Source organism: Morus notabilis, unplaced genomic scaffold (assembly GCF_000414095.1).
Source record: "Morus notabilis unplaced genomic scaffold, ASM41409v2 Scaffold435, whole genome shotgun sequence".
Classification (NCBI taxonomy): domain Eukaryota; kingdom Viridiplantae; phylum Streptophyta; class Magnoliopsida; order Rosales; family Moraceae; genus Morus; species Morus notabilis.
In genome coordinates this window covers 40,962-54,703 of record NW_010359587.1, presented here as the reverse complement: position 1 = coordinate 54,703, position 13,742 = coordinate 40,962, and the positions used below count along the sequence as shown (strand labels likewise).

The window sequence follows — 13,742 nt, the reverse complement described above, 5'->3', positions numbered from 1 at the left end:
TCTAACTTTTTTGCTACAGTAAAAAGCTCTCATATAAAGTCACATTTCAACTCAAATTTTAAACTCGAATCAGCAAAATGAATGGGGCCAATTTAATAAAATAAAACACGTTACAATAATTTTACAAACTTAAAAGTTAATTGTTAAAATTAAAAATTATGAGGATAATTTATTAAACTATTATGGCATCGTTTATTTCACCGATTTGAGTTTTTAATTTTAGATTTTTACAGTAAAAAGCTCTTAAAAAATATCACATCTAACTTTTTTTATTATAATAAAAAATTTTAAAAAAATATCACATCTCAACTCGAATTAAAAATTTGAATCCGGACGCCTATAAATTCGAATGCAATTGCATAAAAACCATTCTTTTCCATTTAATACGTTACGTAGATGCAGACGTGAGACAGTTTTCTCAGCCCAGTTTTGATCTCCCCTTCCGACTGGGACTACTCTCTCTGGCTCTGCCATGGACCTCGGTAGACGGGAGGGCTAGGAGCTCTCTCTCTCTCTCTCTCTCTCTCTCTCTCCTTCTTCGCAGCCCCTCTTTCTCTCTCTTCTCTGCCTCTAGGGTTCCACTCCTTCCTTCCCTCTCTTCTCAGGTCCTTTTTCCTTTTTCTTTATCTCTCATTTCTTTTCAAGCATTCGCTGAATCGTATTGTTCAGTTTAATTAATCGAAATCATTTCGCAAAATTTTAGCGTTGAAATAGTTGTGACGGATCGCGGATAATCGTTCCGAAACTTGTTTCTCGAATTTTCGTTTAGGTTTCTCTTGATTTTTTTTTGTTCTCTCAAACAATTAACGACTTTTGAGAGCCCGTTTATTGTAATTTTTTCTTTGTTCTTCTTCTTCTTGTTCTTCTTCATTTCTCTCTCTCCTCCTCCTCAATCTCTGCTAGGGTTTGGCATCCGACGGCTGTTGGAAGCTCCGACGCCGGCCTACTGAAGCCCTCCTCCGTCTCTGCTAGGGTTTGGCATCAATAAAACAAGTTTGCAGCAATTTTTTTTTTTTTTGCTCAATAAAAACTTCCAAAGAAACAATGGCGGAAGTTGATCCATCAAAAAAAGTGGCCGACAGATATTTGAAGCGTGAGGTTCTTGGTGAAGGTACTTATGGTGTCGTTTACAAAGCCATTGATACTAAGGTAAGCCAAGCCAAATATCTTCTCTTTAATGGCAGCACAATTTTTTTTCTTGGAAAGATATTTGTTTAATTGTTGGAGTTTGTTGGTCGAGATATTTGTAATTTGTATCATGTGGAGTTTTGAAAAATACCATTTTTTGTTCGTAAGCTTGACTTCTTTTAATACAGAATTAAAAGTTCCTATGTTCATGATATGTTGATCTGGCTTACCGTATCAATTTTTGATTTCTATGCATTACCTAAATTATTTCTTGTAGAAAATAATAGATTTGTTAACAAAAGTTGTGTGAGAACTCAATGGAGAATTGGGTTTTAGGAAGACATCTAGATATGGATTTTATCATAGGTTTGTGATAGTCTGCGCAAAAGAAAAGGCATAAATTCTTGAAGGTTACACGAGCTTTTGATTTTGGAAAAGTGCAACACTTTATTTAAATTGAAGTTCTTTAAAATGGGAGCTGAGCTGACTAGATAATGTAGAATCCAAATATTGTTTCCTTATGTTCTCACTTATTCTATCTGTCAAATGGGAGAATGAACGCAATTTTTCTTCTTTAACTTGGTGGTAATCATAGAGTTTTTGGTGTACTACTGTTACTTAGTTGAATACTCTTTTAAGTGTTTGAGTCTTGATTTGGTTTCTCTGCAGACGGGACAGACAGTGGCAATTAAGAAAATTCGGCTCGGGAAGCAAAAGGAAGGGGTGAACTTCACAGCACTTAGGGAAATTAAACTGCTAAAAGAGCTCAAAGATCCAAACATTATTGAGTTAATTGATGCGTTCCCCCACAAGGGAAACTTGCACCTTGTGTTTGAATTTATGGAGACAGACCTTGAAGCTGTAATTCGTGACCGAAACATATTCCTTTCACCTGCTGACATAAAATCATTTCTTCAGATGACATTAAAAGGGCTTGCTTATTGCCACAAGAAATGGGTCTTACACAGGTTCTAATATTGCGTTCAGAAGCTTTCTTTTGAGGTTGATGCATGCTTGCTATATTTTATCTCAGTTATTGGTCCCATGTTACTTTCAGGGATATGAAGCCCAACAACCTGCTGATAGGACCTAATGGACAACTTAAACTTGCAGATTTTGGTTTAGCACGAATATTTGGGAGCCCTGATCGCAGGTTTACTCACCAGGTATTTCTTCTCCTTGTATTACATGTTGCCCATTGAGACGTCCATGCGCAATTAACCGAAATCAGACATCTTTGGGATCAAACTCTTTGCCCTTTCTATTTCTGTTTAAAGCAAGTTGATCGATGGGGATGTTATGTATTCTAAAAGTTTTCTGATTTCAATATTCTTTTTCATTGATAATAATATTCAACTGGTGTAGCTGACCGTGATTCACGAAAGCTCTGAAGAGGGGAAAACTCTTGAGCCTTCCCCCGCCCCCATTGTTTGGAATATTATAGCTCATTTCTTCTTTTTTTTTTTCTACGTTAATCTGAATGAAGCATATTGGTGCATGAGCTGGAGTCAATCTTGAGATCTTGTTAGTCTATAAATGGCTAGTAAATAATTGTGGTTGGTTGCACATGGTCTAATCTATTATTACGTTTTTTAGTGATGACATCATGGTAAAGAAGCTTTTATCACACTGTAATCGTTACGGCTAGTACTTTTTGTCTTACAAGCTTTCACATTTATCGTCCTATCTGTTTTGCTACTATATTCAGTTAGTCCATCTATTTATCTATATTTATTAGTCCTCTCTGTTGGGCTCTAGCTTTTCTGGTTATAAAATTTTGATGAAAATTTCAGATACCATCTTGATAGTATTGTCGCTTATCTCTCTCTCTCTGACAATATTTCCATAGTTATCTCAAAACTTGTCGATATGAAAGTAAAAGTTGTAATGGTTTTTTTCGATATGAAAGTAAAAGTTGTAATGGTTTTCCTTACCAGCATTTTACATTTTGCCTTATGTCCTTTTTTAGGTCTTTGCCCGATGGTATAGAGCACCTGAGCTATTATTTGGCACCAAGCAATATGGATCAGGGGTGGATGTTTGGGCTGCTGCTTGCATTTTTGCTGAACTACTTCTAAGGAGACCCTTTTTGCAGGTAAAATATCTGATGTTTGCTAATTAAGCATTTTTTATTATCTTTCTTTGTACATTAAAGACATTTACTTTTCATTTCACGACATTATGCTTCAAACAGGATTGTGTATTGTATTTGTATTTGGAGCGAAATTCCATAATTTTTTAAGAAAAGGAGATGGGGTTAGTAGATACATTAAAAGAAGATAAATTTTTGCCCTCATCATGGGCTTTGATAGACAAGAATTTTAAGGACATCCCATTTTTCATTGATCACTCTAAAGTGGATGGATGCTATAGGAAGATAATATTTTTGTTTCTTCTTGTTTTTGCTGCTTGAGGATCTCTTATTCTCTTTTCCTTGTAATTGCTTAATTACAATGAAAGGGTTTTTTCTTGTATTAAGAAAAGGTCACCTATTTATTCCACACACTTGGTATTCTTAGTGCTTTGAGGCTTGTAATCGATTAGTATAGAATATCTCATCTTCCAAACTGGTTAATTTATCAGGGAACTTAAAGGGGTGGTGATGTAGGACAGTGCTTTGAGGCTTGTAATCGATTAGTATAGAATATGTCATCTTCCAAACTGGTTAATTTATCAGGGAACTTAAAGGGGTAGTGATGTAGGATCAAAAGGAGAAAGAGAATAGGGATAGAGGAATGGACTCGAGGTAGGGAAGAAAAACCATTAGAGAGAGAAATAGAGAGAATTTAGAGAGAGAAATAAGAACTGAAGAGAGATAAACACCGATTTCAATATTCATAAACCATTGTCTGAAAAGAAATTACAATGCTACTACTACTACGGGCCCATTTAGTTCGCTGATTCGAGTTTTTAATTCGAGTTGAGATGTGACTTTATGTAAGAGTTTTATAATGTAGCAAAAAAGTTCGATGTGACTGTTTCTGAGAGCTTTTTACTGTAACAAAACTCGAATTTTAAACTCGAATCGGTGAAATGAACAGGGCCCATATTTATAGGAGAACCAAATAACGAAATAAGAAACTAAATCAAAACAAAATAAGGAGACTTTGACAAATGGGAAACTTAACATAATTTTAAAATAACATAAATTCTAATAAAATCGTAAATATTAAAGCTAATTGATTTGTTCTCCATCATTCTCCCCCGGGGAAAAGAACTCGACTCCGGAGAGTAAAAGGACGTTGGCATCTTCATGTTCGACATCTTTGCAATCCTCCGGAGGAAGAGATTCAACGACAACAATGATGTCTTGGGAAGTGTCAGCAGGAGTGTGGTTAAGAGCAAGAGTACGATTAGGGCATCGAGAAGTGATATGACCCTCGCTATGACAACTGAAACACTCAATTGAAGAATTGGACTGAACATGCTCTTTACCCTTGTTTTGGGTAACCTTAGAACCAGAGTGCACTGTAGGAGAAGCTAGTGACTGTGAAGCAGAGCTAGCTTGAAGAGAGGGACTAGATCCATAGAGGTAAGAATCCATAGTTATAAGCATCTTCCAAAACTTGAGGAGACTGTTTGCTAACTTCTCGTTTAATGTCCACTTGTAAACCATTGATGAATTGAGTGACAGTAAGCCAAGGCACTTCTTGAAGTTCGCAGCGTAGCATCAAGTCCTCAAACTGAGACATGTAATCACTAACACTTGAAGTAGCTTGCCGAAAATTCAAAAGTTGATCTAGCAGTTGGCTTCGGTAATTGGTAGGCAAATATTTTTCCTTTAGCTTTCTTTTTCTCTCAGCCCATAGAGTGATAGGAGATTGATTAAAATGTTCAAGGTGAGTTTGAACTGTTTGCCAAAATTTTTTTGCAGGACCAACTAGTTTCATTTAGCGAAACGAACATGCTGTGCATCAGTCATCTCATACCATTCAAAAAAATCTTCAATACTTGCTAACCAATCAAGAAATGCGTTGGGGTCTAATCTACCATCATATTCAAGAGCATCAACCTTGACCCTCCTAAAAATATCTCGTTTGTCGTGGTAGAACCTAGTTGGAGGAAGATGAAATTGTTCAACAGGCCTACCCCGAAATGGTTGATTGATTCTATCAGGCGGGAAGTTCATATCAATGTCACCATCAGGGTTTTCAAAGTCATCAAAAAGACTCCTTTGAAGCATACCTGGATTTCAAGCTACAAGGTTGACTCGTGGTGGTTGAACCGGTTCTTAGGAACGACACTTAATTGATTAATCTTAGGCTCGTGATATGAAATCCCAGTGGGAGGAGTAGCTAGCAAACCTGGCCGATTGTTGGGAGGCAGCAGTGTTGGTGGTTCTTGCTTTTGACCGACAGTAGATTCAACATCAGCTTCTTGCTTTTCAGGATTTCTGTGGGCTTGACGAAATTCATCCAATAGCTTCTTCACAACGTCAAAGAGTTGTGCAAGTCGTTCATTGATCTAGCCAACTTCTGTGGTCAAGTTGCTAACTTGAAAAGCCAATTGGTTGTGGCTTTCTTGCAGCTTCTGGACGGGTTGTTCTGTATCCTTCTTGGTCTTTGTGCCAAATCACAAACGGGGCAGGGAAAAAAAAGCAAAAAAAAACCTCAAAACTGGTTGAAAACAAGTAAGAGGCAAAATTTGGAGACTCAGAGCAGTATTTAACGGTTCTGTGGATGGCCGTTTATGGCGTCTCCGGTGGAGATGGAGGCGCGCAATGGCTGGGTTGCGACTTGAAGGCAGCAGTTGGAGGAGATTTTGGCTGAATCACGACAAACCGGTGGCTGGGCTTTGTAGATTGGCAGCTGGCAAATCGTTTTCTTGGGGCGGTGACGTCTGACGTGCGGTGGCTCATGGCAGCGGCTGGCAGCGCGTGGGTTCACGCGCGGAGGAGTTTGGCAGCATCAGAAACTGGTTTTTAGACCTTTTTTTAATAGAAATTGATCAGGGACCAAGGAAAGAACTCTCTGATACCAAACTGATGTAGGATCAATAGGAGAGAGAATAGGGATAGAGGAATGGCCTGAGGTAGGGAAGAAAAACCATTAGAGAGAATTTAGAGAGAGAAATAAGAACTCAAGAGAGATAAACACCGATTTCATTATTCATAAACCATTGTCTGAAAAGAAATTACAATACTACTACATTTATAGGAAAACCAAATAACGAAATAGGAAACTAAATCAAAACAAAATAAGGAAACTTTGATAAATGAGAAACTTGACCTAATTTCAAAATAACATAAATTCTAATAAAATCTTAATAATTAAAGGTAATTAACTTGTTCTCCATCAGCTAGTTAAAATTTCCCTTCAAATTTAGCATGTATTCTTATGCACACTACTGTTACCCTGTCATTTTTTCTTATTTTTAACTAAATTCTGGCACCTCATTATCTCTCAACTTTGATCTCGCTTATTGATACTAAACTACTCTTTTCTTCTTTCATTCCGAATTTTTAGCGGTTGAGAGGATTCATATTTATTTCTTCGTTACATAATTATCCTAGAGAAGAAAAAAAATACAATATTTTCAGCATTGGTTTAGCCTTGTGCAGTTTCTATGGTTACAGGACTGATTTCAAGTTCTGGAACAGTTATTTGAACAGTTACGTATTGTGCAATGTCTTGCGATGGCTTATCCTACTTAGTTCTTTCACCATTCTCCATGGGTTCATATTTCAGGACATTGTTTTATTGATCTTCATGGCACAGATAAGATTTTTCCCATTGATCATATTTTCTATTTTATAGGGATCTAGTGATATTGATCAACTAGGAAAAATCTTTGCCGCTTTTGGGACTCCAACATCTTCCCAGTGGCCTGACATGGTCTACCTTCCTGATTATGTGGAATACCAATATGTTCCTGCACCCCCTTTGCGTTCGTTGTTCCTGATGGCTAGTGATGATGCTCTTGATCTGTTATCAAAGATGTTTACTTATGATCCAAAAGCCAGAATATCCGTGCAGCAGGCATTAGAACACAGGTATCTGATTAAACATATCCGTTTGGTGACTTAGAGCTGTCTTTCTCTCCTTTGCTGATCTCTGTTTCCTTGTTCAGGTATTTTTCCTCTGCACCTCTGCCTACAGCTCCAGATAAGCTCCCTAGACCTGCTCCTAAGCGTGAGTCTAAGAATTCAGAATTTAATCCACATGAGGGTCCTACTGTACTGTCACCTCCAAGAAAGTCGAGGAGAGTGATGCCACAGCCCGAGGGTTTTGAAGGAAACACCCACCAACTTGATAAACATGATGACCGCGGAGGCGAAATCAGACTGGCGGCTGGTGAAAATACAAGTAGGAATGAACCAATGCCAATGTCTGTAGACTTTTCAATCTTTGCTACAAAGCCCCCAAATAGACCTACTATTAACAGGTAAATCACTACTGTATCACCGTTATTTTGAAGTGGTTTTCTACCTCTGTAAACTTAGTCAAAAGCACCCGAAAATTAGCTTGAAACAGAAAGTCAACTATTTGTTGGTAGCTTTCGTTAAGTAAAAGATAAGCCTCTTTCTTTCATTGTAAGCATTGTGTAAATTCATTACTTCTCCCCTCCCCCTTGGCAACTGTCAAGGTTCGCCGTGTTTGATGCCTTTCAAAAATTGGTTAGGTTCATTGTATACTATTAGATTTCTTTTGGATCTATTTGTTCTCCATATCCTGGTTGATGGCTGCTCTTTATTGATCCTAACCTGTTTGTTGGTGTTAAAATGATTGGAACAAAATATAATATTTACTCAAGACACGGGAATTTAAATAGTTTTTGCTTTAGCCTAAATCTGCAGGCAAGGGTAGGCACATATTTATGGTGAGCCATGAAATAGTGAAGACTCGTAGCTTAATAAGAATGGTTTCATAGAAACTTATATGGACACAACTTTGCTCTCCGCGTGCCTATCCTATTTTACTTTACTGATTAATTAACTAGTCTAATTAATTTCAGCAAAAATAAATAAATAACCAGTCTATTTGCTAAAGTTTGTGTGATCACTTGCATGAGATTAGTAATGGTGTTTTACAGCTGTGCATATGTGAACCGTGATTACTGATTTCAAATGCAGAATTTTCCTTCTTTTTTTGTCAACAAATGTTCTGTGTCCGATGTAAAATAAGCTCGCAATTCTTCTTTGTATGAGGTGGATATAATTTCATTCGGGGACCACTTTTTTTTTTTTCCTCCTGCTGTTACTTTTCTTAGGTTTTGTATTGCATATCGATCTGTTAGCCTTGCATTGATAAGAAATTGCTTCCTTCCCTATTATTAGCATTTCTCTTAGCATTCGGCTTTTTTTTTTTTTTTTTTTTTTTTTTTTTTGGGGAATGTATGATGGAATATATTTCCTTTAAATTCTGGGTTGGAGGGAATATTGCTTTTAGTGGCATCTTTACTTATGGAAGTAAAGATGAGTGAATTATGCCAATGTTTTGTTTACTCGAGAAGTTAAAGATAGGGGAATTGCCAGTGTTTTTAGTCGATGGCCAGGTATTCTTAATTGTGTGGACGGTTTATATTTGATTCTGTTTTTCTATTTTCTCATGTGCAGTGCTGACAGAACACATCTAAAGAGGAAACTAGATCTTGAGTTCCAACATCCCGAAGAATCTATGCGCTGAGATCGTGGGTGTCTTTTGCTTGAACAATGTAACATTGCTGGCCCTTATAACTGAGGTATATGTTATATATTTTAAGTATGTTTCTACCCCTTGTCCCCATCTTTTTTCGTATTCTGCTAGCAACACACTTATTAAGGCTCTTTTACTTGTTCTTAGATGGAGGAAGCGATACTGAATGAAAAGAAGATAACAGCAATAAAAAAAAAAAAAAAAAAGAGTTAGTGGGCACAAAGATGGTGGTGATTTTTTTTTTTTTAAATTTAGAAAAAACAAATCATAATTCGTGGGATGCAGAGAATTTGTATCATATCTCATGCAAAAGCCAAAATTTTGGAAATTTTCTTTCCTATTGTTCTTTTACAAAGCGTCATTGTAATTAATTATTGAGAGATTATTATGGTTCCGGATAATTAAGTGCCGAGGCTGACTAATTAAGTTGAGCATACCTTGTATCTTTTTCGATAAGGACTCAAATTCATTTGCGAGGCGTTAACTAGTAGTATGGTGTGTGGGCCTTTAGGGACATCATCTTTGAGATGGATTTTTCTTATGACTGCTTTTCGCGTTGGGATGCTGGATTTTGTATCTAATATTCTTATGATACGTTGTAAGCTTCTGTGAAATTGATTTTAACTTGACCATTAGCTATGCATTTGCAACTTTCTTATGAAACAATGCCTCAGAATATGTACTTTTTTAGTGAATGCTTCTGGAAGTATGATTCAAGACTTTTTAAAGAGGAAGGTGGAAGGTGGAAGGAACCATTTTTCTTAAAAAAAAAATAATAATAACAAAAATCCTCCTGAGGTAGTTGTCTGGAATTTGAAGGAAGAGTGACGTTGGATTTGTTCTTTTGGAGTTTAATTTAAGTATAATTTTTGAGTTGAATTTGAGTTATAACTTGAGTTAAATTTATAACTTGAGTTTGTGTTTGGTTGTGTACATTTGAGTTATGATTTGAGATAAGAATCTTTTTGAGTTTGTATTTGAGTGAGTCAAAACTTGAATTTGTATTTAGATAGTATTTTAATAAAAACTCAATGCTGATGAAAAATTTTAATAGGGTATATAGGTCGGATTTTATTCGTCCTTTCGTTGTCAACGCCTAGAAAAAAAAATCATCTCAATCAGAATTAAAACGAAAAAGATAGCATTTTTAAGAATAGAAAAAATATTGTTCATTAATTTGAATTCGAGTTTCTGAACTCGAGTTGAAGGAAAAACAGGTCCCGTTCACTTCATCAATTCGAGTTTAGAATTCGAGTTTTGCTACAGTAAAAAGTTCTCGCAAACAATCACATCTAACTTTTTTACTACAGTAAAAAGTTCTCACATAAAATCACATCTCAACTCAAATTACAAACTCGAATCAGCGAAGTGAACGAACCCTTAAACTCGAGTTTTAGTCCTAAACTCGAGTTTGAACTCGAGTTTAAATTCGAGTTTAAACTTAAAAGAACTTGAACTCGAATAAAGTTGTAACTCGAGTTATTTTTTTTTAGTTTTTCACTCAAAAGAACAAGCCCGTTAAGTCTTGTGAACTCATAAGTTACATCTGTTCTATAAGTTGGATGTTTTTTACTCATGACTGTTATTTATTTATTTTTAAATGATGATTTGCATTACAAAACTTGAAAGTGATATATTTTCTTGTGTCATTCTATCGTCCATCCTCAATTGTTCGAGTACCAAGTGGAATTTGATACAGAATGTTCAACTCACGATAAGGACTGGGGTATGGACAATTGGACATGGTCGAACTGTCAAACGAGCTGTCTCCATACTTTGAGGTGGCATATGAAAAAAAAAATGAAAAAAAATTAGCTCCAGAAGTCACGGTATAAAGGCTTTAGACCATCATTAGTCGGTTCTAAATTAATTCTTCACAAAGCTTGACACTAGAAATGAAGATGGGCAAGACTAGAATCAATGCTAGCTTTGTAATGTTAGCTTGAGAGTAAATGGTCATTATATCTCTCAACCAATTCTCGAGTGATCAATTCAGACAAAGACGTAAACAAGTTGTGAAACCTCCCATCACTTTTCTCTTTTTTTCATGTGAGTGCTATTAAGTCCATCTATAATGACCATGTCATGAATCTAACCAAAACACTCACCGCTCATTATTCACTCCCTTCACGTTGTGTAACTACAATTTTTGTCCTTCATTTCTTCACAAGAAACTTGATCAAAAACACGCTCCCCCACCCCTACCGAGCCACAAACTATAGGTATACCCTTCTTCTTCTTCATGCATTTCCATGAAAGACCTCTCCTTCTTCCTTCTCAAGAACTCCTTGGGAGCAAAGATGAAGAAAGGCTTCAGAAGTACCTTTTGCAACGATGATGGCTCGACCTCAACTCTTGACCAGAAAACCACGATGTTCTCTCCTTACTCCGATCCTCATCATCACCATCACAATCACCACCAAAACCCTAATACCACCTCCGAGAGAAGCCCTCCGACGAAGACGCTAGAGGATATGCTCTTGAAGTTAGAACTAGAGGAAGAGAACGCGAGAAAGGCGAAGCTCAAGGACTATAATAATATCGGAATGTCAATGCGCGGTAGGATGTCGTGTGTCAACAACTCCGACATACTAATGTCCGCTCGGAACGCTCTGAATCAGTACCCTCGCTTCTCCCTCGACGGCAAGGATGCCATGTACCGGTCCTCCTTTCGAAACAGTAATAGTACTACCGAGGGAAGGCGGTCCATTTGCTGCGAGTATGGCCTGAGGCGGCGGAGAGTATTGGACAGCGAGTGTTCGTGCCTGCCCTCGACGTTGGCAGGGGAGAGCGTGGTGTGGTGCAAGCCGGGAGTGGTGGCGAAGTTGATGGGGCTGGAGGCGGTGCCGGTGCCGGTGAATGGAAGGGAGAAGAAGCTAGTGAAAGCGACAATATTGAAAAGGCGGAATTTGAGAAAGAGAGCTGAGAGGCATGAGCTGGAGAGAAGACTAGTCACGGATAGTATGAATCATACCAATAGTAATGGCAATGATATTGATTGTGGAATGTTTATAGATAGAGAGAGGGTTTTAGCCTCGTCCAGTAGGACTTCTAATAAAACTGCGCCTAGAGATTACTGTGTGGTCAATCCGGCTGCAGTGGCAATGCAGCATGGAGATGTGCGCAGAAGAGATGGCGGCGGCGGAGGCGGCGGATGGCCGACTCAGCGCTTCCTTTAACTAACACTGCCACTTACTGCTCAAGATCTCAACCTACCATTTACCACTGCTCCAGCTGTCCGGGAAATTATGGAGTATAGTTCTTCAAAATTAATGTTGAATTAATACTAATTATATCACGAGGAGGAAAAAAAAGATGAATACTGATACTGAATTTTTTTTTTTTTTTTTTTTTTTTTTTTTTTTTTTTTTTTTTTTTTTTTTTTTTTTTTTTTTTTTTGGAGTATCTATATCGCAATGTTGCTTGTTGCCGTTGATTTGTATTATAGTTATTTTTTAAATCCAATAAAAATTAATTAAAATCTAAATTATAGTGAAACATACTACATGAATTTTACTACATTAAAAAATAATTTTAATATAAATGTGTGATTTCTGTAAAATTTCCAAGATATTTTGTCACTTGACACAAAACTTTTCATGAAAATTGATATTTACAGTAAAAAAATTGATTATTACTGAAATTTCATGCATATTATATGGAAAAAAAAATACAACATCCCTTATTTATATATCGGAGCTTTCAAAATACAGAAATTATCACCAAAATATCGATGTAAATGTGGAGTTTTCAAACTTTATTGGTATATCTTGGTTCCTCATAGAATCTACTCGGACCGCAAGTGAAATAGAAATACAGACACAAAAGATCGAAACTTGGATAAGAGAGAGCCAAGAAGCAATCTTTCTTTACCACAGTGCAGCCACCACTGGCGGTATTCAATGTTAGTGGATTGAAACAAGAAATTTACACACATATGTTGACTGCAGATTCACTTGTACAAATCAATGTTTGAAGGTGAATATTTGATTTGCGCCAAACCAATCAATACTACAAATCCCAGTACTAGCTAGTAACAGTCATTTTTTTAAAAAAATTTTAATTAGGGAGAAAATACTTAAAGCACCCCCGCTATTTTACTTAAATACCATTTTTTGTCCTTATTATACAAATGTCACCAACACACTGTGTGTTTATAAAATAGGACTCAAAATACCACTAAAGTAACCCCGTTCATTTCGCTTATTCGAGTTTAGAATTTGAGTTTTGCTACAGTAAAAAGCTCTCAGAAACAGACACATCTAACTTTTTTACTACAGTAAAAAGCTCTCACACGACATCACATCTCAACTCAAATTAAAAACTCGAATTAACGAACCGAAAGGGAAAGTTTTTTAAAGCACCAAAAGGAGTTATGCACTGACTGCAGTCATGGACGCGTCAAAAGGAGTTTTGCATTGTACTGGTTGCAGACAATAGTGTTTTTAGGGGTTTTTTTTTTTGTTGTTGTTTTCTGAAACGGAAATTTTGCCTTTTTTTTTTTAAATTTCCTAGAATGGAATAAAAAGGATACTTTTATAAAATATATAAAAATAAAAAAGAAGAAATATAACCGGGATGGAGAAGAAGAATCACAAGGGAGATAAAATTAGAGGGAGAACAAAAACTCAAGAAGAAGAAAACTGGAATCTCAATATTCATTAATCATCAAAACTCTCTGAATAAAGTTACCATCACTAATGTATTTATAGAATCTAAAGATAAACTTAACTTGAAAATAATCCTACGAAATAAATACAATCCTAATTTAAAATTAAAAATAAAGCTAAAGTACATCCTAATAGAGATTTGAATTAAAAACATAATATGATATAAAATATCATAGATCCTTTCAACGCGGCAGCTGAGATGATTGTTTTTTCTTTTTTCACTCTTGTTTTATCTTTCTTTAGTTTTCTTTGTTAGCCTTCGGGACTCAGATTGTTACACTCCTCTTTATCTTTATCATTTTTTTTTTTA

General features: G+C 36.3%; 2 protein-coding genes across 3 annotated transcripts; both read left to right on the top strand.

The window, feature by feature from the left end:
* The first annotated feature begins 392 nt into the window (after positions 1–392).
* On the top strand, positions 393–9,184 carry LOC21388634 (cyclin-dependent kinase D-3). Of its 2 annotated transcripts, XM_024163447.1 has the most exons (9): positions 393–605; positions 904–1,149; positions 1,798–2,096; positions 2,186–2,294; positions 3,098–3,223; positions 6,885–7,120; positions 7,198–7,512; positions 8,684–8,808; positions 8,910–9,184. In XM_024163447.1, exons 2-8 carry the CDS (start codon positions 1,045–1,047, stop codon positions 8,751–8,753), a joined length of 1,260 nt encoding a protein of 419 aa, XP_024019215.1. In that variant the 5' UTR covers positions 393–605; positions 904–1,044; the 3' UTR covers positions 8,754–8,808; positions 8,910–9,184. The 2 variants fall into 2 exon arrangements, with proteins under 2 accessions (XP_024019215.1, XP_010093146.1); XM_010094844.2 differs by lacking the exon at positions 393–605 and having other exon boundaries at positions 639–1,149.
* A 1,789-nt stretch (positions 9,185–10,973) lies between these two features.
* On the top strand, positions 10,974–12,062 carry LOC21388633. The gene has a single exon (XM_010094843.2). The coding sequence runs from the start codon at positions 11,015–11,017 to the stop codon at positions 11,939–11,941; it is 927 nt and encodes a 308-aa protein (XP_010093145.2). The 5' UTR covers positions 10,974–11,014; the 3' UTR covers positions 11,942–12,062.
* The last annotated feature ends 1,680 nt before the right edge of the window (positions 12,063–13,742 follow it).

What these genes read in the sequence shown, in the direction of transcription:
- LOC21388634 (XM_024163447.1), top strand. Translation starts at nt 1,045, where the DNA reads ATGGCGGAAGTTGATCCATCAAAAAAAGTGGCCGACAGATATTTGAAG. An exon ending in ACAAAGCCATTGATACTAAG is followed by an intron (nt 1,150 to 1,797) that starts GTAAGCCAAGCC and finishes GTTTCTCTGCAG; the next exon opens with ACGGGACAGACAGTGGCAAT. An exon ending in AATAGACCTACTATTAACAG is followed by an intron (nt 7,513 to 8,683) that starts GTAAATCACTAC and finishes TCTCATGTGCAG; the next exon opens with TGCTGACAGAACACATCTAA.
- LOC21388633 (XM_010094843.2), top strand. Translation starts at nt 11,015, where the DNA reads ATGAAAGACCTCTCCTTCTTCCTTCTCAAGAACTCCTTGGGAGCAAAG.